The sequence below is a fragment of the Monomorium pharaonis genome, chromosome 7, assembly GCF_013373865.1.
Source record: "Monomorium pharaonis isolate MP-MQ-018 chromosome 7, ASM1337386v2, whole genome shotgun sequence".
NCBI lineage: Eukaryota > Metazoa > Arthropoda > Insecta > Hymenoptera > Formicidae > Monomorium > Monomorium pharaonis.
Window position 1 is genome coordinate 12,997,512 of NC_050473.1, and position 27,821 is coordinate 13,025,332.

The 27,821-nt window shown below is 39.9% G+C and overlaps 1 protein-coding gene across 7 annotated transcripts in view; it reads left to right on the forward strand.

Moving 5' to 3' along the window:
• The window catches only part of LOC105831116 (homeobox protein homothorax), a 361,421-nt gene that overhangs the window by 256,251 nt on the left and 77,349 nt on the right, over positions 1 to 27,821 (forward strand). For all 7 annotated transcript variants that reach the window (XM_012671023.3, XM_036289789.1, XM_012671021.3 and 4 more), the window contains one exon: positions 23,901 to 23,977. In XM_012671023.3, coding sequence (XP_012526477.1) covers positions 23,901 to 23,977 — 77 coding nt within the window. The remainder of the gene's footprint in view (positions 1 to 23,900; positions 23,978 to 27,821) is intronic.

The following is a 27,821-nucleotide window of genomic DNA, read 5'->3' on the forward strand; positions in this document are numbered from 1 at the left end:
ACGATTTTCTTTAAATTTGGCTGGAAATATCTTTCCGTAACGTACAATCGACTGATCGATCATTCGCGAGAGGACGTGCATTTTCCTAATTGTTATAAACATTTAAAAAATTAATTTTTATCGTTTTGTGCGCCTCACGCCTACACGCAATGTACGATTTTTTTCAAATTTGGCTGGAAATATCTTTCCGTAACGTACAATCGACTGATCGATCATTCGCGAGAGGACGTGCATTTTCCTAATTGTTATAAACATTTAAAAAATTAATTTTTATCGTTTTGTGCGCCTCACGCCTACACGCAATGTACGATTTTCTTTAAATTTGGCTGGAAATATCTTTCCGTAACGTACAATCGACTGATCGATCATTCGCGAGAGGACGTGCATTTTCCTAATTGTTATAAACATTTAAAAAATTAATTTTTATCGTTTTGTGCGCCTCACGCCTACACGCAATGTACGATTTTCTTTAAATTTGGCTGGAAATATCTTTCCGTAACGTACAATCGACTGATCGATCATTCGCGAGAGGACGTGCATTTTCCTAATTGTTATAAACATTTAAAAAATTAATTTTTATCGTTTTGTGCGCCTCACGCCTACACGCAATGTACGATTTTCTTTAAATTTGGCTGGAAATATCTTTCCGTAACGTACAATCGACTGATCGATCATTCGCGAGAGGACGTGCATTTTCCTAATTGTTATAAACATTTAAAAAATTAATTTTTATCGTTTTGTGCGCCTCACGCCTACACGCAATGTACGATTTTCTTTAAATTTGGCTGGAAATATCTTTCCGTAACGTACAATCGACTGATCGATCATTCGCGAGAGGACGTGCATTTTCCTAATTGTTATAAACATTTAAAAAATTAATTTTTATCGTTTTGTGCGCCTCACGCCTACACGCAATGTACGATTTTTTTCAAATTTGGCTGGAAATATCTTTCCGTAACGTACAATCGACTGATCGATCATTCGCGAGAGGACGTGCATTTTCCTAATTGTTATAAACATTTAAAAAATTAATTTTTATCGTTTTGTGCGCCTCACGCCTACACGCAATGTACGATTTTCTTTAAATTTGGCTGGAAATATCTTTCCGTAACGTACAATCGACTGATCGATCATTCGCGAGAGGACGTGCATTTTCCTAATTGTTATAAACATTTAAAAAATTAATTTTTATCGTTTTGTGCGCCTCACGCCTACACGCAATGTACGATTTCCTCCAAATTTGGCTGGAAATATCTTTCCGTAACGTACAATCGACTGATCGATCATTCGCGAGAGGACGTGCATTTTCCTAATTGTTATAAACATTTAAAAAATTAATTTTTATCGTTTTGTGCGCCTCACGCCTACACGCAATGTACGATTTTCTCCAAATTTGGCTGGAAATATCTTTCCGTAACGTACAATCGACTGATCGATCATTCGCGAGAGGACGTGCATTTTCCTAATTGTTATAAACATTTAAAAAATTAATTTTTATCGTTTTGTGCGCCTCACGCCTACACGCAATGTACGATTTTCTTTAAATTTGGCTGGAAATATCTTTCCGTAACGTACAATCGACTGATCGATCATTCGCGAGAGGACGTGCATTTTCCTAATTGTTATAAACATTTAAAAAATTAATTTTTATCGTTTTGTGCGCCTCACGCCTACACGCAATGTACGATTTTTTTCAAATTTGGCTGGAAATATCTTTCCGTAACGTACAATCGGCTGATCGATCATTCGCGAGAGGACGTGCATTTTCCTAATTGTTATAAACATTTAAAAAATTAATTTTTATTGTTTGGAGCCGTGAAACCGCTACGTTCTCGTCGTCGGTTCTGGGTGCGGCAAAAAGCGATTATGTACTTTTCAAAAAAAATTGCTGCATTATTTTGGTAATCAACTATGTTTTTCAAAAATGCATTTTTATAAAAATTTCTCATATACTTAATTAAGTCGTTTTAGACTTCAAAAAATATTTTCGTAAAAATTTGAAGACAGCGTTCTTTGTATTTATTTGACTAACGTAATTAACAATTTAAAAAACTACTAAACAATTAATTACGATCGCGAATGAAAATCTTATAACCAGGGAATTTTTAACGTTTGATTGAATGGTGTCTCCTGGAAACGCCTATATGACGTTTGGCCCTGCCTGCTCGGCGTTTGGCTGCTGCCTTTGGCTGCTAGTTTCAGCTACATTTCGCGTTAATATCGAACCTAGGAAATGATAATGGCTACTATTACCAGGAAATAGCTTTACTGCCATACATCATTTATCATTAATATTTGAATACTTTACAATTACATTTTGCATACTCTATCGCATGATTCACCGCATAATTCATAATAACACGTCAAAAGTTCTTTTTATTGCGCGATATTCGCGCGAGATGTTTCGGAATTAATCATTCAACCTCGCACGATAGATTGTGCGTCGCAACCGACGGGCAGCGTGAAACGAAGCGGGCTCGTATCGGAATTGCGAAACTATTTGCCCTATATCGGCCAGAACGCGCGCGCGCGCGCGCGCAAGCGTAATTTATCTCGTCTTATATCTCTCGTTCTCTCTCTTTCGTGGTACGTCGCATTACGAAAGGCCGCACTGTTCCTCGGGGTACACGGGATTATACCGGACGTATCTGCCTTGCCAGGAGAAACGCGCATTCTGTCCTCGCAGAAATTAGCATACCGGTTTATTAATTACGGCATGAACCTCCTTCTCCCGGGTGTTTGCTTCTTCTTTCCCTTTGTACGTGAGCCGCGAGTCAGGCATACGTATAAGATTCGTTCTCGATTCCCAACGCGACTCGCTGCTGCTGTTGCTGCTGCTGCTGCGAAGAAGAGCCTTTTCTCTCCTCTTTTCTTGTGAGCATAAATCTCTCTTCGCCCTTCGCGCGACTGCTTTTTTCAGTACGCCGACTATGCACGCGCGCGTGCACGGAGCTGGGTTGTTATCGAGCAAGACTTTCGTCGCGCGTCATTATGTTCAACGAGGGGGAAGTAACAGGAAACGTATCCTTGTCGTGCATTCGTTGCGGGTGAAGGAATGTGAAGAAGTAGGCTTGAGATCCACGCAATTCGTTAAATCAGTTTTTGCATTCATGATCAAAATTGTTCTGGCGATTTATTCCAACTTGTAATACATAAAACTTTTTTGTTATGTAAGACAATACCATTCTCGATTTATTACATTGTTCAAATATTGGCGTATAGTGGCTTACATTAAGACGCTCATCAATATTCAGAATGAAATTTTCGAATAATTTATTTCTCTTTTTGTTCCAGGTAAGTACGAAGCGTCCAATTCCCGACTGAATAGCCCAAGGGGGATTGGAATCAAATTTCGCATTGGGAACGTAAGTATATGTACACGAGCGCGCGCGAGATCGTCGTCGTTCGGTCCGGAGAATACGGCGGATCGCCGATGCGAAAAGTAATCGGAACGCCCTCGCAAATCCCAGCTCGATCTCTCGCGCAAGGATTGCTGCGTTGCGTCGTTTTCTTTCTTCAACTCGAAGCTCGTCCCCCCTCTCTCTTTCTCTCTCTCTCTCTCTCTCTCTCTCTCTCTCTCTCTCTCTTTCTCTCTCCAGCTTGCCGTGAATCTCCCTATATCCGAATGCAATCTAGAACGCATTTTGCGGCCGTCCTGCAGGACGTATACATCTCCCGGCGTATTATGGAATAGAATGGAAGGAAAACGGGATGTAGAAACCGGATGGAAAGAGTAGGCCTCGGAGGCCCATAACCCCATCAGGGCTCGTCCCAGGGGCGGCATAACCCGCAACCATCCTCTTTCTACCCTCTCCGCTCGGCCACCGACTCGTAACCTCTCGATGGCGGTCCTGCGGTCTAGACCAACAGCCCAAGAGTCTTCCTCCGGTTCTGCTTCTTCTTTAGCTTTTCTTCTCGTTCCACTAAAACCTACGAAAACCCTCCTTGCTCGCGGGGATTGAAAAGAGGCTGTAGTTACCCACCAGGGACCAACGAATACAAGGAAGTTGGCCGAATGGAATGAATCCTCGTCTTTTTCAGGTGAATTCTCTCCGAGAATACGTTTTATTAATTTGTCCTTTGCTATATCATGTATCAGAAAATATATTTTTTTCACGAGTTACTGTTTTACGAATGATATATCTAATGTAAACATTATCTCGGATACATGTTGTACATTGTAAGTATGACACGAGTACATTGTTGTTGCGGTAACCGCGTCATCGTTTGGATTTTTAAAAAGCTTTTACTGTGCGCAAATAAAGGTCTCGTCGTTGAAACGAGGTAACGCTATCGATATCACTAGGGCCCGGACATCTTTTGAAGTATTCACAAGCCACGAAGTGAAACAAAAGACGGTCCACCGCCACGAGATAAAGACACGGAGACCGCCGTTAACTCACTTACTCTCCTTCTTTCTCTCTTGTTTCCTCTCTTCTTACGACCTTCACGGCTCCTCGGTAAAACGAAAGGCATATAGATGGCCACCTCGGGGCCGCCAAACCCCGATAATGGAGGCCACTAATAAATTCACCCGTTAATATAAAATAATCGTTAAATGCACTTAGGACATACTTACGGCGCCGCTGGTAACAGAAAGTGCTATCTTTTTTTATTGAAACCACTTCGCCCTGATATCTTCGTTCCTTCACAGATCCCAGATGTACTTCGAGTGCCAATCTCGTGGCGAGAAGAGAATCATTCTTATTAAAATGTTACTTAAAATTGTGAGGCATGTGTAAATCTGAGCGAGAATTCTAAGTAAAATTTTATTTCCTTATTTTTAATTGACTTTTATATATAACGAGTAATTTAATATTTTCTATTAGAATTGGAGTATTTTCGATGAATTTAAGGAATTAGAAATATAATTCTTTAGTTTTTTGGTTAATGAATAAATACTTGACATCACAGAGGAGAATACGCTTCGATATTTCCTGTACGTATTGACTGACGTTATCCTCAATGCGGTACATACTGTTTCAACGTTATCCTGACGCACTGTTCCGGCTTCCGTGTAATCCTACGGGATACTATGGCAACCGGAAAATATGAATATCGTTCACGATGGAGACATGTGTCGTATGTGGAAGATACAAGTTTATGACACATCATAGAAAGTAAAATTTTTAATTTACGACATAGTTGAGGAGAATTAAGTTTTTTATATTAATTTTCGATATTAATTCTCATAAACATAGTTTTTATTTCTAAGAATCATTGCTTATTAAAAATCATACTTATGCATATCAACATATTTTTCTTTAACTTCTTGCAAATAATTTTACGCTAAATTTACATACTGGCAGATGATAACGTTTTTTATATGATATGAACTCCGAAAGGAAATATTTGTTCTTTCTTGTCAAAGTTAATCTGTCTCATACCTCAAATTGACAATGCTGCGAGTGCCAAGAGCATAATTCAGGAATTCGTAACTTTATCCCTTTCATGTGTTTCCCGCATCGTCGAGAAACTCTGCGGGGTAATTTCCGGATGACAATGATATATACAGGATGACGTTACCGAGGAAAGTTTACGTGCGAACAAAGTCCGCGAGAAAAACATGCACCGTGTAATTATTACGTGGCGTAAACAAAACGAATGGCGGCGAGCACGTAATGGAGAAGCATTTTCCGCCTAAGCGCAGTTTTATTAAGTCGCTAGGGCACGAACGAGACAGGGAAAATAAGATTATAAGTTGCTCGACGTATTATGATCGACGACAGAAAACATCTCTCTCTTCTCTCTGTATTACTCCGCGTTTCATTTGCGTATTTATTTACACTATTGCAGATTTTCAGGAAAAAAGGCGACATTTGTACTTCAAACTTGTTGCCGCAATTACGCGTATCAAGACGTCTCGCACATAACTGTATTGTGCTGGAGTAATCAAATGGAACAAACGATGCAACGATAATACCGTGAAGGTTCATAGGACCGTAGAGAGACGTAACGAGAGAGATGAAAAGGAGAAAGAGCGAGGTAGAGGAAGGGAGGGGGGGGGGAAGAAGGAAAGACAAAGAGAAACCGAAACAACGAGAGAAAGAGAGAAGCAGAGACAGAGAATCTCGATTCGCGCCTCATTGCCGTCTAAGCGAAAGCCATATCTCTTTGTGGAAACACGAGCTCATGCATCTCCCGCCTTCACCCTGTTCATCTTCCGCGATCTCCTGGAAGGGCTTCTCTAACGAACTCAACGTCCACTTAGAGATCTTGAAAGGATGCTCGTAACGAGCCGCGTACCTTACTGCCGCGAAATTCGAACTCGGCCACTTACGCCCGCGGGCCATTCGCCGACGACTTCGGCGACGACGTGTGTGTGTCCGCACCCCTACGCACGTAGACTCTCGTGCACGTGTGGAATATTGTGATATATATTGTGCACTAAGATGACCCAATATTTTAATAAAATGCATGCCGCATCACCATCCGTAACTAACTCGCTACGAGTGTAACTCGTAGCGAGAGAGAAATTCATTGAGAGCAAAAGTTGGTTGGAGATTGAAGAGAGCTGCAAAACGTGCGAAAAAGAGAAGAATTCTTCGCGGACACCGCCGCATCGTGATGTACGGGCAATCAGCTGCATTAATTCAACGCGTGTTGCATGCTTCTATAAACTATATTTATAACGCTTCGTACACACATAATATACCTCCAAGTACCTTTACACGGGATGTTGTCCCTCGCATTGAGAGAGACGCGGTGAAAAAGATATGAGGTACATGAGTAAACGAGAGAAAGGAGATTTTGAAAGCCGACCGATTATAATGTATTGATTATGTAAAAAACATTCCTAGATTACTACAAGATTTCATCGATTGAGAATCGGTTTACGAGTGTATAATGTCTCGCGATTATTATATGTTTGGATATTACACGTTATCGCTGCGACGCCTCGGTTAAAAAAATATATATCTGTTGCATTGTTACCACTTACACACACACACACACACACGCGCGTTGTAGCGCATATTTACGAGCCGCTTATTCGCTTTATGAATCACAAGCGTAAAAAAATCACAGCTTTGAATTTATCGCGTACAACATGGCTGCGTACAACGAAGCGCACTTGTAGCGATTAAAAATCAGTGTTATTTATTGTGAAACGTTATTTATATCGTATTACATGTTGATACGTATTACTTTGTTGAAATTAAAACTTTTCATGTTATTTATACACAGTGATTTTTAAATTCCTTGTAAAGTAATGGAAATTAGCCAACTATGATTTGTAAATATCTTTAAAGATTATGTTATATCGCAAAACCAATTATTATAATAGAGTTCTGTAAAGAAGTTAATTATAGATAGTGAATACACAACTCAGTTAATTAAATCGTTTGATAGTTAATAGCCAAAAAATCTCAAGAGTAAGAAAATGTTTCTATAAACATACGATAATGAGAAATCTGAAAAGATGCAAAAAGTTGTGAGATCGATGCCTATCACGTTATATAGCGCGATCATAATGCTGTGCCACGTGGTGACTATCGTTACGGGTAGCGCTAATCAGAGCGAATCGTATCGTACCGTACTCTCGTGCTCGTAGCTTGTAGCGTTGCGGCAAAGGGATAGCGCATATGGGGATGATGACGATGAGTGAAGGCAATGTATCTGCCATATATATAGTCGAGCTATTATTATTCATATATTCCATATCACGTTTGTTCATACAAACCTATAGCGCGTGTCCGCAGGCCATACAGCTTGACATGCATCTCCGTAAATAGTCGCAGGTAACCATTTTCGTTCTGATGGGATCGGCGCGCAACCCCCGCGTGTTCATCGTAAAGCGCATTCTTTAGTATATATATTTTGGTAAATGTAGTATATGAGTATACGTCGCACGCATCATAAAATAATTCAAAATGAGAAATTATATCAGATTTCACGAATCTTTAATATGATGTATTAATCTTTTTAAGGAAATATTTTCAGCTTCTTACATATTTCAAATTATTATAAATTTTTAATGAGATTGGTCAGAGTGTAAACGATTTGTCCTTCTGTGACTCCTCTTAGTTCCAATCTAGTTTTTGCTTCTCTTTTTTTTCTGTACTTGGTTGCCTTTATTTTACATTTGATTTTTGATAATAAAATGATCAATTATGGATTAATCAATCGATCCCGATCATTCTCTCAACGTTGTGGAAATAGACATGTATTTTATATTTCTTTCTTATTATCTATCCATTACATAAAATTATATCGCTTAATGTAAACGTATGTTTTTGTGAAGACACTGTTGCTAGTAGGAACGACGTGTAGGTGTTGACTCGTTTCGGTGCTGCGAGGTAGAGGAAAATAAATGCGAATGCCATTAACGAACACCTGCTTCCTACATATTTCTTTATCCAGGTGCTCCTCTATAAATCGAGGTAGATGCGGCAACTGTGTATCTTAGATCACAGAGGTTCATGCTGTTCGTGTCTCCGTGGGCTTTCAGCACGCGGCTGACTTACTGCGCTTAGTAGCATAGAGTGGCCTACATACGCTTCGTGGCGCATATACTGTTTTCTGTGCTTCTCCCTCGATCTATCACACAAATATATTACAAGAGATCTTACATTTCTATGCTATTTTTATATCACAAGAGATATTTAAGGAAATGACTTTGAATATTTTATTTTTATCTGTTTAAACAAATACACGATAAATTATTAGATTAGATTAGTTTGAAAGAAACGTCAAAAAACTTAGTATTTCACATAAAAAATTAAATTTTCATCAATATTGCTTTATAATAATATTTATGTCAATTTGCATGCATACATTATATTTTTTTCGCAATTAAAAGTGAAGATAAATCGGAGCGCACTCGTTTGCTTTGTCCACCAACCAAGACCATTAACCAAGAGATGCTAATCTATTGTCCGATGCTTCTTGTCGGACATTCCAAGCCATGACACTTTAATAATTTCTACATCTGATGAGATTCTCATATACACGAATGTCTCTTAAGTTTTAAGTTACGCGTCTTAACTCTGGCCTTCATCAACCGGTGCACCCTGTTTATCCCATTGTAACAGTACGGTGCGGCGAAATAGTTATATTGCGTACGTATACGCGCGCGTAAAATGTACGCGCGTGCGATGCCATGTAAATTTCTGCATGGCGGAAAGAGAGGAGGGGTTTTTGTTGGCCGAAGGATACACGTAACGTTGTATACCATCCTTCCGGTCTCGCAGGCAGATAAATAATGGTAACTCTACGCGATTCTGTCTACCGCGGTTCTGTCCGTCTTGTTTGCATAACTAGCCATATTGGTAAACCGCTTCATTCTTCGTAGTTAATATATTTCGACTACATTTACGTGTTTTGCAAAATCAAAATTGGTTTTCGCTTCTCCCAAGGTATTTTTCTTTGTACAAATATGAGGCAATAATGATAAGCACACTGTATTCTTTTATCTATTAATTTTTTAAATTATATTTAGTTTTTCATATCAATGAGCTATCAAATCAATGTATAGCTATAGTAAAAGTTTGATAATTATGAAGTTATAAAATTGCCACATCTGTTACTGTGATTTTGAAATGGTCACTTTTCATTATAACGTTCAGTATCTCCGCTATTAATTTTCCATTTGCGACATACGATACGCTGCATCATTTGCTCGAACGTATGCTGCAGCTCGATCGATTCGAAAATTTTGAAATTTTTAATTTATCTCATTCGTTACATCGTTTCCCCCGCGGCTTTAATTAACCCACTTTATATCGCTCGTAATGAAATTAGGTACATGTTCGTGCATTATGCACCTGATGGTCCTTGAAAGCGTCTATAATCGATAGTTTATTGCTGCAATGCGGTAAACCACCAGTGAGAATTCGAAACGGATATATTACGCTCAATGTTGATAACTATTTGTCAATAATGGTAATCGGCAATAATAAAAATTAAATTTATTTGCATACATTTAAACACGCAACATTTCTCGGTTTATCTACAAGCCACAGAATGACATCACTCCCGAGACATTGATGTGTTCGCGATCGTGAAAATGCAGCATTACTCTTGACAACAGTAAAATCGCCGACGATTACGCGGAACTTATTATCCGCGGCCGTGACTCGAATTGGCCGCGTTTTCCATTATCGCTCTTTTATTCGGTGCAGCATGTCTTGCTCGTTCCATTTACTTTTTGCTCGGTCAACGTCCATCCCGATTCTATTTTGTAGCACGACGGGAGCCGCGTTCATACTTGCTGCTCTTTTCTTAAATCCTTTGTAAGAGCGGTGCCGCGGACTCTTACGTATACGATCACTTCTTCCCGTGTTCCGTCTAGAATAAGCGGGGTATGCCAGTAGTCGATACACATAACTTGACCACGCGGTGCATTCACGAACCAAGTCCTAACACGATAATAATTAACTCATCGTGCTCGATTGTCTTTGAGTTCTCTATTAACGCGCATAAAAGCGTACGTATGCTCGCGACGTGCGCTCGGAGAAAGACTTGAAAGCGTGATCCTTCTTCAGCGCCTCACTTACCGTTGCAAAAACGCGTAGGAACAATCTCAGGCTCGACGCGGCCAACTCTGAGAGAGCGGATGAGTACATAAACAACACTCTCGAGTGGCACGGCGGGACGCGCTAATGACCGGGATATTAAATAACGATAATGACGTCGTCAACGAGTCTCCTTTTTGCCTCCTGAATCGCCCACGATGACGACGACGATGTCTTTCGTACGGAGGGCACGGCCCAGGGGACCGACACTCGATGGCGCCGGCCGGATGGCCGAATCGCGCCCGTTGTTTTCGCCGCGAAATTTCACCAACTTAATTGACCGCGGCAAACGGACTCACGAAATAATCGACTTCCTTTTGCGACCTACGCTTGCGACTTCTTCTTTCCTTGTCGCGTTCTTTGTTTCTTACCGGATGGGACGGCGACGATGCTCTTGCACGTCGCTCGGGCTGCGATCGATCGCGTGCGAACGCAGCGCGAACACCTACACTGTAAAGTTCATAATTTATGCCATCAGACGAAATAAGGGCAACGACCTGCAAATTGTGCGCGTTACCTTGTCTTACGTGAAATTAAGATGCCGCAATAGAATTTCTCACGATATGTGAGAAAACAATATCTTAATTTAATTTAATAAAATAACTTGTTATTAACTGAAAGCTTTTACAACTTGGAATTTTTGTACTGTTGGGTTCCAAAATATAATTGGTTAATCGACTCTATATTAAAATATTTGGATGTTTAACCACGATTTATATGGATATATTTCCAATATATTCATACAATATCATGATATATTTGACGTGACATATAAATCGTGGTATATATTTCAATACTTATACTGGCCAACGACCCAACGCAATAACCATTTGAAATATGTTCCTCGTACTGGAAAATCTGCTTGATTGAGTAAAGTTAATTTATTCTGCGCAAAAAAAAAAAAATATTCGGCGCGTTAACGATAAAAGGGCGTGGACATGGCGTTGGTTGTTCGCCGGGAATAGGTTTCATCGGACTGATCGACCGGGCGTGGGAATGCCGATAAACGCATTATTACGGCGATGAAAATCACCGGCGCAACGGGTTGTTTGTATCATGCCGGTGTGCCGTCGGTGCAATGCGGCCGTGGGGCCGGTTCGTAAAATCCAATGAGCTGTCATTTTTATGCCGCGCGCGATGCACACCGCCGGAAACGTTTGACGTTGCATGTAGTAAAATCGGCCGGAGCCATCAAATGTATAGATAAACACGCGTGCACCACCAATGCGGAATTTTGTAATTCCAGATCGCTATCGCTAGCAAGTTGATTACTTTTATTATCGGTGCGCATCTACTTCAACTTTTTATTTCTTTAAAAACGGATTATGCGTAATCAACTATTATCAATGTAATGTAACTGAATGCTAACTTATCTGTCATAAAAATACTTAGTAAATAAAGGGGTAACGATATTCGCGAGAAAGAGTTTTGTAAAATTATTTTTCTCATTAAACATTCTTCTCAAGCATGATGCTATCGAAATTTCAATCTCGGCCACAGCTGTTGTTGTGGCCGAGATATATTCAGGTTTGCGGTTTTGATGACTTCGCACGGACGATAGTCTATGAAAATCTCGAGGCGGCGCCCGAAGCACTGACAATCACCTGTCCAAGCAGACTCGCGTTGCATCCACCACCGGCCACACTACACAGTACATGATGCACAGGTGCAATGCTACGGCTTACGCGCTCGGCCTGATGAATCAATTGTCCAGATCCAAGCATAAAACGCATACGATTCCGTTCGTCGCGATTCAACTTAACTGGAAGATGTCATTCATTGCACATGTTTGAAAGCGATGTCGCGCATATTATTTGCAATTGCCATTTCTGAAATTATCGATAAGACGATGCAATTAAGAATTATAGCACGGATTAAATAGGAAAAGTATTCAAATGATTGGTCGGCTGTATATGCGATGCCTAACTAAAAATATTTCTCTCTTTCTCTCTCTTTCAATTATAATTAAAACATTTATAAAGAACGCATCTCGTTAGTCATTCAAGAATTTAGATGGAGTTTAATTACAAAATTTTTTTTATTATAGTCGTAAATTTTTTTGTCACGCTTGTGATGATTATAATCGCGTTAATCGAATACCATGCGAATTGTCGATGAGTTGAAAAAAACTCGCCGCTCGAGAGAGCGGCGAAAAAGTTTATTATCGATATTATGCCATAATGGGTACATGCGTTTGTGTTGTTACTGGCTATCGCGCGTTTAGTGCTTTCATTTTGTTACGACGTGGAAAAGCATTGGGCATGTTTTTCCTATTTTTTGTTTCTCTCTCTCTCTCTCTCTCTCTCCCTTTTTTTTTGAAAAAAATTCCGCGTTGCGCAAATATCGTGTCAGTCGCCAACGTATCGCGGAAAAAAGTTCTGCACATTCGGAAATGGACGCCTGGCGAAATGCGCAGCGACGAAATACGTCGGACTTACCTGTGATGGCAAAATACCTCCGAATGTCCAACGGGCGTTGTGTCTACGTGTATGAAAAACAAAAAAAAAGGTTTTAAAAATACATAGATTTTATTTATAGCCTAGGGGATACTCGTTTGTTGATATTTATTGCCGTACACCGGTAAGCTTTAAAAATGCATTTTGATATGTACGCGAAACAGAGAAAGAGAGAGGGGAATTTGTTCCTATTTGTTTGAAAGCGTTATGCACCTGTCAATGGGTCGGCTGCCATACGTATGTTTGCCCGGAACGAGCGGTCAACACTTTTCTCCGCGTGCATCACGATCTGTTCCATCCGATCGCGTCAATCACTCAAACTCTTCGACGCGCGGGTTATCGATGCACCACCGCCACCATCACCGCCGCCACCAGCACCACCATCTCGCCACCGCCGTCGACACCGCTGCTACCCCCGCCGCACTGCAATCGGCCATTCGTCCGTGCAGCAACCTCCGTCAATTCGTCCGCACCTCTCTGACTGACGTCCTCATTATGAATATTGTATTTTATGATTGCGAATGTCGACCGCGCGATGCTTTATGCTCGACGGGAAAAGTGATTTACCTCGCGGTACATAAAGAAAATATTGTTAAATCAATGCGTGCTCCGAGCAGCTGTTAATAACATTTTTGGACGTGATTCTCGATATCGACAAATTGTCATAATGCTAATATAAAATCAACCAATATCGATCGCGCCACCGAAGAATTATTCCACGGATAATTCCGTCGCTCGTGAATATTTATGTTCAGTATCATTTCATCGAAAAATTTGATACGCAGAATTATACTCGTTTCGAATGCCATCTTTTACGACGTTGTGCCATACAAGGAGAAATATGGAACTATCGTTTTGATCGCGTTCACGGATGGATCGTGTTACACGGTAATATTTCTATAAAGACTTATGAGCGCTGCTCTCCGTCGGTTGTTGTTGATACTGATCATTGAAGACGTGCGATTTGCATAATTCAGTTCGTTAGAATACACGTATCTCTTATCACGAATATTTTACCAGATACGCATGGTAATAAGATTAGACGAAATTATTTTGTACGATGATCTTAAAGCATATTATGAGTTAATAAGTGGAATAATCGTTTACTGAAATATTCAATAAAATTAATTTAATTATCAAGATATTTCTAGAAAAATATGAAGACAAAGAATATGAAACAGTTTATGGTGTGCAATTTGCGGTTCGTAACTAAGAGTTTAAATTAATGTGACACTCTGACGATAGCACGTCGGTTTACTTGGCGATTCGCCTTATCGAACGTGGCTGCTTCTCGTATTCTGGATGTTGCGTGTTTATTCATGAAACAAGCAGCGATAACAGAGTTGCCCCCTGCGTTTCTTTATCGCTGAACAACGCTATTGCCTCGCTTTCAATAATTCTGACCGGTTAGTTACATTTCCATCGCTAGATAAATGCTTTCTTAAGTACATTTTGCTTTTATACTACGTTATAATTAACGCCCTTGAGTCGAGGCACAATATATCATACTAATCAACGAACAAATTAATGATAAAGATTTATTATATGTCTTAAAGATTGAATTTACTTAAATTACTACAGTACATGCATGCATTTTTAATATATTAAACACTAAAAATATTTTTAAGTGTAAACATATGCATCTTAGATAATTTTACAATTATGTGAAAGATTGAATTTAACACGTGTTATCTGCAACTGAATAATTCGTCGCGCACCAGGATACGTTGCAGAGAGTGAAGAAAGACGTGAAAAAGATATCGGAAGAAAACGCGCCGTCGTGGATTTTCTTGTAACCGGTATAGCCCATTTTAGGCTCGTATATATGACGCTATTCGTGCGAAAGCAGGGAACTAAACGAAGCTTTCTTTCGTCACTACCCACACGTGTACAAAGCGAGGAGCTTGTAGGTGAGAGGCAAAGGGAGGAGGGCGATGCGGGACGGAAACGCGTGTACGAGGTTACAAGACGAAATAAATACAATATTATGCAAACGGGCGAAGCTGATCGTGCGTGGCAAAGCCTCGGGAATCTCGGGAATCCCGAATAAATTGACACTAAACGCGGAAGGGTCGCCTCTTCCACCCTTCCACCTACGAATCCCGAGCGTGAGTAGCAGAACGCCTACGCTCCTAGGTGGTAAGAACGACGAGACGCGACGAGGAGAAATATATATCGATGTCCTCGCAACATGCCGTATCCCAATATCACCTAACAGCTATTTCGCTTATACGCCTCTGCGTTGGCTAGGGGTAAGAAAGAAGGCGGCGATCTAGAAACGTGTTTTCCCGACGGAGTTAAATCCCGTTCAAGACAGAAGGACAATCTCTTGCGACATTATGTTATTTCTTCAAATAGAAGGCAGGCAATTTTGTTTTTGTTTCTGTAACAGAAAATAAAATTGAAATTTGATTTCTTGTGAGATATTATCGAGAAATCATATCTACGGACAATGCTTGCATTGATAATATGTTTCCAGCTGTTTCAAAAACATCTTTGCAATTTGATTTTAATTCTCGTTTCATTTTTTCTTTAAATCTGCAACTCGATAGTAAACTTTTGAAGAAAATGATCCTCCATGCGAGGCGTATCCTTGTTACTGATATCGGTAACGATGAGGATGACCATTTGCGTTTCGATCGGACCAACGTATATGTATATACGTACTCCTACGCGCTTTTCTGCAGCAATCTAAATTCAACCTTCTCTATTGCGGTCGCCTACGGCCTTATCCTTGTCACAGATGAACAAAACGTATCTTGCTGTATCAACTTTGAATGAAACATGTGACGATATAATCCTCCTCGATTGATTGTTATTAGCTGCTGTATTTCAGGTGTTTTATTTTTGTTTTTCTTAGTTATGAATATGTAGAGACGAACTTTTTTTAAGTGACGACGCAAATACTTTGAGATAAAAATATTTTTTCTGGAACGACATTAGGAGGAAAAATTAATAAATGTATATAACATTTTATCTACGAAAATAAAATAAAGGATTTTTGTTATATCTCGTGCACTTTCATCACGCGTTGCCACATAACTCAAAATTGTGCCTTCTTCAGACCTTCACGACGTCATAATCGTTCTCGTTGTCCCTCATCGGGAGATGACCGGCACGAGTGAATCGGTGCCGCGTAGGAGAAGATTACACGCTTTAAATGGATAATTAAATAGCAACGGAACTGACTGAAAGACTGACTGGGGATGATTGCTGGGTAGCGGTGCGAGCGTGAGCGTAGAATTGCCGCCTGAGGGCCCCTAGAAAGAGGAGGAGGTTCCACCATTACGCTCGCCCCTCCTTCCCCGTATCGAAACTCAACGGAAACGTTATAATTATCCCGATTCCCACAAGTCACGAGGCATGCTTGGTACCGATTGACGTGCGGCACGTTGGGTGGGAGAGAGGGTGGGATTCGAGCGAGCTGGATTCTTGTCAATAATTCCGCCCGCCTCTCATTAACAGCGAGAATTCGATACGGTCTTCAAACATTGACTGCGAAGAGACGGGATGGTAATAATAGCGACCGACAACGTTGCGAATGGCAACGTTTGCATTTGGAGCCAGTGAGAGAAAGAGAGAGAGAGAGAGAAGCGGGGGAGGGGGGGGGAAGAGAGCGAAGGATACAAATCTTGCTAATTTTATGAAGCGATATGAATATCTGCAGCTAATTCAACTTTAATTCCGTGCCTTTCGCTCAGATTTCTTGTTCTAGATTATTATTATGTTATTACGTTAAATTAACACGGATTTTTCTCATAATTGAAAATATTGAGACGTTGATAGAATGCAAGAAATATTTGTAATAAATATTAAAAGTTTGTCAGGAGCGAATTTATTTTTATCAAGATTTTTGCTAAGAGTAAGTTAACACGATCGTCAAAGTTAAAAGCCTTCTATGTCACACGTGAGATCAGGCCAGGGTTACAACCAACCGTTTCATTAGTACGGTTCAATCAGTTGAGTTCGTAGGGTCCCAAGTAGCATACGACGCTTGCAGCAAGCGAGAGCGAGGCCTAATCAATGAAATTGGGAGACAAAGTTGGGTCACTAGCCGGGGTCAATGGTCGTCGGACCTGCGGACGATTGAACCTGTGAAGGAAGGATCCGCCTCCTCCAGCGTCGCGTTACTTCGAAGGACACAATGACGGGGGTGTGTCCGCGTACTGCGACAAGGAGGTGATCAACGAGTCTGCATCCCCTCGGCTTTACGTCCGGCGCCCTTGACGCGTGTTCCTTGTGATCCGTTGGATCACGTAGTTTGATCGTGCGTCGAACTCAACGCACGTTTACGTATATGCCCTCGGCGCATTGGTTGTGTGTACGCGTACGCGTAGACCCTACGGTAGACAGGGTCGCGTGATAATGACAGGTTTGGGCGTCGCACGGTGATTGAGGTGGCCGTGTCACAGAGACTCGGCTCGACCACGCCCCGCAGGTCGCCGTACCAATTCGCTCGTCAGCATCGATTTCCAGACAACGACCAGCGAAATCGTCCATGGATTCCCGAGAGTTTCGCGTTTGTAAGCTACCTTCGGGGCTGTCCTTGAGCCTTGTATCGGTGATCGCCAGGAAAAATGCCACGCATCGCTCAATAGTATTGATTTTTTTTCTTGTTGTCAGTATTTTTGGCACTTTAAACCGCTTTCATATTTGACGTGCAATAAATATTGCATGTCATCAGTTTATTTTATACGGGTTGAGAAGAAGATACAAATCTCTGTAAGATTGTCATTTTTATTTAAATTTGGCATCTTTAGCAGTATTTAATCTTTCAATCATTTATTTATATTCTTAATTGTTTTATTTAAAATAATATATTTACTATATAAAATTATATCGATTATTTTATATCAGAAATATTTATGTATACAGATACATTATAGTTATGTATATTTTAATGAAAGTGACACGGAAGTAAAACATTCCGATCGTTAGTAAATGAATCTGAGAAACGTAAGTGGCTGCATATTGAAAGCTTTGCTGTAATGACGAAGCAAACTCAGGAACGATGGCTGGCAGATGGAACTCCACGTTTGTCGAGTTCTCATTGCCGTGTGGTTAGCGTTCTACCACGAGTCGGCATCGGAGCAGCAGCATACCTTGGATTATCTGACCATCGGTTTATCTGATATCATTCGAGCATGCGCTTGCATGCATACCTCTAGATATTCCTTTGTATTTCGTTTATAATTACACAAAGGAATGCGAAGTATCTGCCATTAAAATAATCCGTCATGTGAGATATTTTGGATAAGAATTGATCGCAATCTCTCGAGGCAAACAGTCAAAAATTAGTCTTCTATTATAACTTGTGAAAAATATTTTAAATTTTTTTATTTATTTTGCCACATAGTTACATTACAGCAGCATATATACATATTTATATGCAGAGCAAAAATCGTTTTTTTTTTGTATCAAGGAAGAAATAAGAAAAATAAAATGACAAAAAATAATTGTATTGATGATTATCGTACAATATTTTATTATGGAAATATTATCGTACGCATTTTTTACAAGAGTGAAATATATGAACGACGAAATATGTTGTTTTATACATTGTATATGTCTTCGTTATAAAACAAAACGTTTATTATATATACTTTCCGACAATGAAAGTGCGTTAAAATGTGTTTTTATCAGCCAATATTGTGGATTTATTTTCATTATCCTTGTCAATCGGTCACAATATTGGATTCTTCCGTCTTAAAGAAAATTTCGTTCAAGTTCTTTCGACGTGCAGCAAGCCATTACCGTTCCGTGAGGTCGTCGTGTCCCCTCGAAGCAATAATGGCACATTAGAAGATTTTAACGCTGAAATTGAATAACCTCCAAGACGATAACGAAGTTGTGTCCGCTCATGGAAATACCTTTATATATATGTATGTGTGTGTGTGTGTGGGTGTATGCCCTCTACTAACCAGTAGAGGGAGACAAACGGAATGAAGGTATTACAGATGACTGACGCGTTGACATCGTCTATTTTATATCCTCTCTCCGCTTATCCGCCATTTCCTCCTCCTCATTTTCACATCGACAAAGAGACTGCTTTCTCTTCCATCAATTCGACCGGTCAGGGCAATTCCAGCGCGAAATTCACTCGTGACAATTGGCTGGCTTCCACCTTGATTTACACGTGAAGTCACTACGCGAACGAAGACGTTTCCATTTTACTTCGACCTTGAGACTCGACGCTTCTGTTCTCATGGAGTGTGGTTCTCATCTAGGCAATTTTAAATCCTTCGTAATTCTGACAAAGACGAATCCGCATCGCGACTACCGTCATTTACTTCGTCAATTTTACCGTTCATCAGTTTGCCAGTCACGAAAGATTCCTCTCTTTCTCGCTTCAGTCAGTTGATCCGCACGAACCGATGATCGGGTGACTTAAAATCGACGTAGTCAACCATAGTGACCTCTTTGCAACCTCATCCTCTCGACATGAATTCTCTGGACGCGAGGCGGAAGAGGGGACTCCGAGGCGCGTGATGACGAGGCGCGATCTCTGGTGAGTCCCACGCCCCCAACGCCCCGCTCGTTAGTCGGAGTCAGCAGCGGTCGTCATCGACGTGTCATTCGGCACCGAGAGCCCTGGTTACTATGGGTAGGGTGACATAGCCCGGAACGACGAAGGACACGAAGTGCCACGAGGCCAGGAAGAGCTCCAATGTGCATCCCTCCCGTCCTAGCATCGACGACCTGACGCAGCACACGCGCGGTCCCCGTCATCGAACCGATGCGCCAGCAAATTGTCACGCTCGCGGGAACGTTGCGAACGAAATTGCGGACCAGAGCAAGGATAGTACTGAAACGAGAGAGTAACCATATCTATCTTTTTGACACGTAATAATGTCTGTTACGTCTTGCTCAGAAAATTAGGTCGATCGGTAGCATGTACACTTTTGTATTATAGGTAGAAATGATTCGATTATATCGAATGAGACATATAATTTCTATTACTTTTAGTTTATATATAACACTCTCAAACATGTTATGTCGACAGGTTTATTAAATGTAGAATTGTAATTGAATAATTCTGAAGGTGGTCCCGGAAGTATCAGAGCAGCCATCAATTCGGGAAACAGCCCCGCATCTAATACAGACATTTAATCCATCGTCTATTTGTACTGATTTGAATTCGGGCTACGAACGATCTCATTGTCTCGAGAATTGTCTTAGGGAGCAGTTTGCTCCTCAGGAAGACTACGGTTATTTCAGCTATACCGGTGCTGCTATCAGGGTAGCGAGCCGTGGATGAGGTTTGCGCACTGCGGAAAGGGGTCGTCTAGAGGCAATCGGGCTAAACTACGGACTCATTTACACACTTAGCCCCGCTTCCGCCTGGCTCGTTCCTGCCCCAGCCCTCGGGAAAACCCAAATGGTTTTCATATTGTCTTTTTACCGCTCATTTTCATTTTATCGCTTGTTTGGCCACTGAGTCGTGCTCTTGCAACGCGGCGCGTTTCATTCTCTTCGCTTCTGCCTTTCTTTCTCCTCTCGTTTTCATCTCGAATCTCGGATTTGTATTCAATGAAGAGACAATATCAAACGGGCCATTTCGTCATCAGTTTTGCCATTAATGATATTGCCGTTTATTTGATATAAAAATATATCTCGTTAATATGCATATTATTTAACAGATATTGAAAGCAAGAAAGTAATGCGATAAATAATTTAGCAGCGTGTTTATGAATATTATACAACGATCTAATGAAAAGCGAGACCTTCGAGAAATAAGAGAAAAGTGTATTGTACGTGTTACGTAGTGTTCGGCGGGCAATATCTTTTTGAAGTCGAACGTGCGCGTCGCCACGACTATAACGCAGTGGAACGGGAAACCGTCGCGTCGTGGAGAAGCATCGGCGCTACAGAGTCAGGAGTAGCCCAGAACGGACCGCCACGAGCACTTAAGACTATTGTTTTCAATGTAATTGGATAGCTTCTGCTTTCCATCTCCCTCTCTCAACCGTTGCTTCCTCCTTCGCTTGCAGCAGCTATCTCGAATCGCGCGGAGGGTGGAAAGCAGCGAGTCAGCCAGTCCCCACATAGCTTCGACAATTATCTTGATTGTTTTATGCATATACCGATGAACTCACGAGTAACTTATCTCACTGAACCGTAAAGAGAAACTATAATATTGGTATCGCTTTATCGAATATCACATACTTCTGCAAGAGATAGTTAATGTAATTAATCGACATATTCATCGAATATAAGACATAAGACGACCGTTTGCGTTTAGAAATTTAATAATTTTTAACCATTATTCGTGATGAAATATGTCAACTTTTTGTGCCACCTGTATCTTACTATATGAAAAATAAGAGGAAATTAAATACATGGTCGCTTTTTGAATCTCGATAATCGAATCAAGTTCGCACATCTTGCCAATCGGCTTGTCACTGATAGTCACTCGAGACATCGTGCGTCGATCATGTCGTCGAATTTGCAATTTAGCGCGCATTGATTCGCGGTGGATCATACTCTCGGGACGAGAGGGGAAGGACCCGCGCCCGCGCGAGCGTCTCAATCCTCCGCTCGACGCGGCTTTATATGCGGCATTAGATATCCACGGAGATCCGATGGAAACTCTACGCCCAGACAATACGCTCAGCCGATTTAATTAGGATAAGAATCGCTCGGATCGGATATACACCGGCGTACAATGGGGTGTACCGGGGATGGAGAGTGGGGAACGGAGCCACGCTTCTGATGCATGTATACCGTGGCTCGCCTCCAAGAAACATGATACAGCTTCGGTCGAGGAGGGGCTTGGGGAATGGATTTGTGGGCTGCGGTAGTGTCCAAAAATACCGCAAGCTTTGGTAAAAAGTAACGATGGAAGCAAAAGAGAGGAAGGGAGGACGTAATACCGCGAGCGCCACGTGCTAATTATGCAAAAATATGATGCGGTTCGCCCGCTCACGATGCCGCCGGCTTTTATGCGTAGCCGGATCTTTTTATGCCAATCGATAACTTGGCAAGGGCCGAACATCGTCCGTTGTACATTGATTTTTTATTGAATTTAATACAAGTATATCATATAAGGGGTTATAATAAATGCGTTTATTCGTTTGAATTCGTTTGTTTTCTTAATTGTATATGCACATATGTTAACGTGTGTGTGTGTGTATATATATATATATCTATATATATATATAGAGCACACGTTAATATTTTATAAGTTAATTTAAAAGAACGTAGAGCTGTAAAACGGAAGATAACCAATACTGAAATAATTTTTGAAGTCGAGGAGACTTTAGTTTTTTCTACATTGAGAAAATTAACTAACGTAACCCTCGCGTGTCGTAAATAGATAGTCTTCGGAGGAAACGTCTCCGTTGGGAACGCAACTGTCGGCGGACTATTTACTTGTGACAATTACGCACGTCTAATTTCATAATTGCGGTTAATGTGAGATTAAAATTGAGATATGACTGCGCCTGCGAAATTAATACGTCTCGTTAGGTGTAACGTAATTGAGCGTCGGTGACTTTTTGTATGCGTGTATTTAATTTTTTAATATTTTTTTGAAGTGCTAATATCAATCAATTTTAAAGATTTTATTTATAAAGATTTGTTTAAGTTTTATCCCGTTAAGTATCGTGAAAAATCAATCTATTTGGTTTAATTCTCTGTTCTTTAACTAGATGTATGAAGCTCCTAGATATTTTTTGAATAAATATATGCTGCTGATTATTTAAATTACAAATTAACGAGTTACTTATCTTTGACTTAAAACAGAAATTATTTAGTGCGACTGCCAATATTGCTTTATATATTCGTATAAAACGGAACACTTGAACTTTGCGAAGGTTAATGTCACGCGGAAACAAAAAGATATTGGACTTGACGTAGCATGCAGGTGCGCAATGTCGCATGTGTGTGTCATACATCTTTTAGAAGCTTGGCACAGGCTACTGCGTAACAACGTAGAAAGATTTGGTTCTTGCTGCGACTGTGATATTAATGCGCGCAGTAACTTTTCCGAAAGAATGGCTAGAATGTTGCGTGAATTTATAGGTTTTGTGTGGTATAAGATTGATGGGAATATCCGGTGAGCGTTATAATTTATCTATCCAAATTTTGTATGATGGATACGAGATAGTTAAAGATTTAATGATACGTAAAAGTTGCCTGTGCGTAGGACCGTGCGCGCGCGCGCGTGTGTGTGTGTATGTGTACTATTATATCTGTTATTTAATATATATTTTAACTTTTCTAAACACATAAGTTTATACTTTGTTTCCTTCTTATACTACAATATTATAATAATATATTTAAATTCGGCAGAAATATCAAGTGGCTCTTTTGAGTAACTTTTTTTATTTTTCTTCGTTATTATGTATTCTTGTATTTCTTTGATGTGCTCTTGTATAGTTTCTCTTTTGCGAAAGAGAGGCAATATGAGTGACGGCGTGTCGCGTTTGGTGCATCGTTTTGGTGTAGCACGAATGCATCTGCGTCGATGCAATCGCGCGATAAAAAGCGGTCGTCCAACCGCGTGATATATAAAAGGAACTTTTTGCCTCACTGTTGTCTCTTTCATCGCCCCCTTCTCTTTCTCTTTCTGTTTTTTTTTTATTGTTGTTGGCCTGCAAAAATAATATTTTGCAGGTGCATCTAGACGATACGACGCCTGTAATACGTAGATTGGTGCGCGATAAATCACTCGATAAATTATTTGAAAACCCGTCATGTGTTTGAATAAGAATAAGAAAACGAGAAAATCCTTTTTTTACTTTGGTTACATTTTACATTTGCTAATTGCTTTAACTGTTCTGCTGGGATTAGTATGCAATAATTGTAACTTGTCGCGTTAATTGATGTTTAAGTTGTAGAATTGGATCGCATTAATGATTACTTAAGTATAGGAGATTGTTTATATTTTATTATTAATTGAGTTTAAATTTATTCTTTTTGTTTGCAGCATCCGTACCCTTCGGAAGACCAGAAAAAACAGTTGGCTCAGGACACGGGGTTGACGATTCTTCAAGTTAACAACTGGTAAGTGCATAATTTCTTGCGCGACATTTTATATGTATAATAATATTTATTGCGTATAAAATAATTGTAATTGTCAGATGCCAAAATTGCATGCAAAATTTCATTTACAAAATTGATAAAAAATTATTACTTTTTTTGTAATACACGAATTTTTTAATTTTTGATTATCATTTCTAACTTTAATATTAAAAAGATTCGATAACTTTAAAATACACTACGCTAGTAGTACAAAACATTGGCGCAATATTGGGAAGTAAAGGCAATATTCCCAATATTAATTCAATATTGTAAAGTAGACTCTTTACTTTATTTAGCCAATTTGTTTAAGCAGTACTATTGGTTTAATATTGGTTCAACATTGGGCCAATGTTGAACTAATCAATTTTTCATATTAGACATTAATTGCATTTTAATTTGGAACTAATATTTTATGACCAATATTGGCATTACATTGGGAAAACATTGGCCAATGCATTCCCAACATAACCAATGTTTAACCAATATTAGCCGATGTACTGTCAATTTATTATGTTACTAGAGTATAGAAAAAATATATTGTTGAAAAATATGAAATATATTTCATATCATCAAAAACATGCGATAATTGGGAATTATAATACAGGGAGAGCATTCGTATTTTTGCGTGCTCGCAAGTATAAACAAATTTATCTCTCAGCTGTGATCGAATCTTCACGAGTGATGACGATCGAAAGCTCGCTGTATGCGTGCGAAGCGAGAAACTTTTTCTAGACCGGCGGGCATGAGAGCGGCGAACGGGCATCGAATCATACGGCACGTCGCACGTGTCATATGCGAATTCCAGACACCCTGAAATTACGCCCGTACATCAAACGGAACGAGGCGTGCACGACTGGGGCTCGGCACCAGCGATTGCACGTTGACGTTGCAACGAGCTGATTATTTCAGCGCGCCAATCACGCGAGTACAAACGGCGCGGTAGGCGTATGCGTGTCAGCGAGTCAAACAAGCGGACTAATTTCCGTAATTTGTGTTTTTCCGTGATCTCTCAAGGAAACACTAATTACAACTGCAGTTTTCAACTTCGATTTAATTCACTCTTACGCGTGCATACTTGTGATTTGCTCGTTACATTGTAACGATTACACAACCTCAATAAACAAATTTTGAGTTTGTGAAATTTCCTGAATATTTATCATGTTTTGATATATACACGATTTTTGTGTGTGTGTGTGAGCGGCAATTTTATAACATAAAAGTAAAAACATAGAAGTATTAAATATAGAACAAATGTAAAAAGAGACGTTAATTGTCGTTTGCTCTTAAGTCTAAATGAGTTATAAAATCATTGGTTATTACGAACTAAATTCCGCTAGATTATACTTAAGAAGTTACATTGCGGAAAGATTGTTCCATTCTCGATAAGGCAAAATTTATTCTGGATCGTTACAATTAATGGAAAATATTCGATCGGAAATATCAGATTTTACATAGATACACCACACGTACATAATATAGCGTTTAAAATTATATCTTGCCCACACTGGGCACGCAGTCTCAAAGGTATAGAACTAAAGAACTTGTAAAACGTTTATGCGCCACATTCGTTTTACGTACCTTTAATGTTAGTGCGAAAAATGCCGTACTGGATATTATGCTTGTTGCTATTACATAACAACTTTACAATTTTCATATCTGGATCGTCAGTCGCAATCGCACTCTAAGTAATTTCTTCTCGTTTTTGTTCTATTTTCTGGTTTTTTAATTAAAAGTAAAATTTACTTTTCTCTTAAGATATTCTTTCTTTTCTTCTCTTTTTTTCTATAGCGACCATCATACTGTTAGATGCATTGTTTGATTTGTTTACAATTGCTTCGTACTTGATTGATCGCGATTCTATTTAATTATGTTCAATTTTAGGAGTTGTAATTTATTATGGAAATATTTAAAATTTCGACAACTCAGTATAGGCAGACTCGTTTGCACTTGAAGACATTTCATGAAGGCATCGCCGTTGTCGACGCAGGTGCGGCACGATTGTACTGGCGATTACATTAACGGCCAGGACGTATATTTACGGTCCGCAAATTGTTTATCATCTTCGTAAAGTAATTCGCGGATGTCGTGGTGGATACGAAATAAAACATTTGTGTAGATAGTTAAAAATGTCGAGTAAAAAAAAACAAGTGCGCGAGAAATTGTTATGAGATTAACACATTGACGTTTTGCGGTTACTGTTTTCGGTACATTCGCAGTTTACGAATTCACGAATATAGTCTGCAAGATTTAATTTATATTTTTAATAGCAGAAGTTAATAAATTTCGTGCGAGTATGCCATAATAGTAAATTTTTATTTTACATAGAATTTTAGACATTGTCAACCTTTGTCTTATAATGTTTACGCTTACGCAACGACATTCAAATTAATTATTCTGAACGTATAAAATTATTATTCCATAATGGAACGATTTTCTCTTTAATTAATTTTCTTTCTTACTTTATCTTGTATAATGATTATTTTGCGATAAAGTTCAAGTAATAATATCCGGTGCTCATAAGTTATTACACAGTGCAAAGTGTAATTTTTTGTCATTTATTATTTAAAAGAAGAGATAAATAAAAGCGTAAATATTATATTTGCAATATGACAATATTTTAATTATATTTTATATTATGTTTTTATTTTTTATCGTTTTTTATAAACTTACGAAGTATTAAATTTTTTTCAGTTATTGCACTAGAAAAAAATAATGTAGCGCATTTTCAAAGTTGCATTTTATATTCTAAGGATTTCTTCAATTTCTATCTTTTGCGATGACAATCGCTTTTCGATAAAGTTTCTCGCGATATTTTTGGATCTCGTGAATTATTAGACAGCCAACCGCATTACTTTGAGGATAGGTTTCCGAGGACATGATCGTCGTCGCGATCGTTAATTCCCTACGATCCGGTATTAGCCGGAAAGGGTTAAGATGGTGTGGAGAACCGTCCTGTGAAAGCTTAGTCCTTTCTATCTCGCAAAGAGAGAGAGAGAGAGAGAGAGAGAGAATTTCCCGTTTCTTCGAGTTGATCCACTCCACCCGGTCGTCCTTCCGCCCTTTCTCCCTATGGCGAATGAGTCGGATTTTGCACCCCCAATCTCGCCATCTTGATAGATGTTTCCGCGTGGCACCTGCGTCGGCATCCGAATTACCGTGGGTCCCGTTTACCATGATATTTAAATGACGTAGTCGCATGCTCGCATCACAACCCCAGGCTCTTCGCTCTTGGATCTTCTCTTCTCCTCTCCTCTTTCTCCGTAGATGAAATCGTGTCGCGCCGCAGTAATCTCTTTGGCTAACTTTAGCGGGAGCGAAGATCGAAATAATCCAGGTTGCCGTCGTTCCACGGGGATGAATCGGGCGAGCGTGTATATTCGACGCATTGGCGGAACTGGCAGGGGGTTCGGGATGCAAGGAGAGATAAGATCGCTTGCGGCCGGATATAAAATGCGAAACAAATTGCATCGGTACACAGAATATGCGAAGCGTCTTCTTCACTTTTCTCTCCATCATTCTTTTCTTTTTTCTTGTTTGTTTTTTTCTCTTTCTGTTACAGCGCGACGCCACAGAGACGTGGCTGGCTGACTTGCGACGCGTATAAATAAAATCGTCGCGACATTCGCGAACGTCTCGCGTAGGCTTATAGCATGCGGGAATGAGGAGGATGCGAGAACGGGGATTACGGTAATTGAACACAAATCAAGTTTAAGGAGGACCTACCGGTAGCGAAGTTGACGCTGTTGGTTGGTTGGCTGGCTTTGCACAGCCAATCGCGCATCGTCTATATTTATTTCCATCGCGTTTCTGGACACCCACGCAAAGC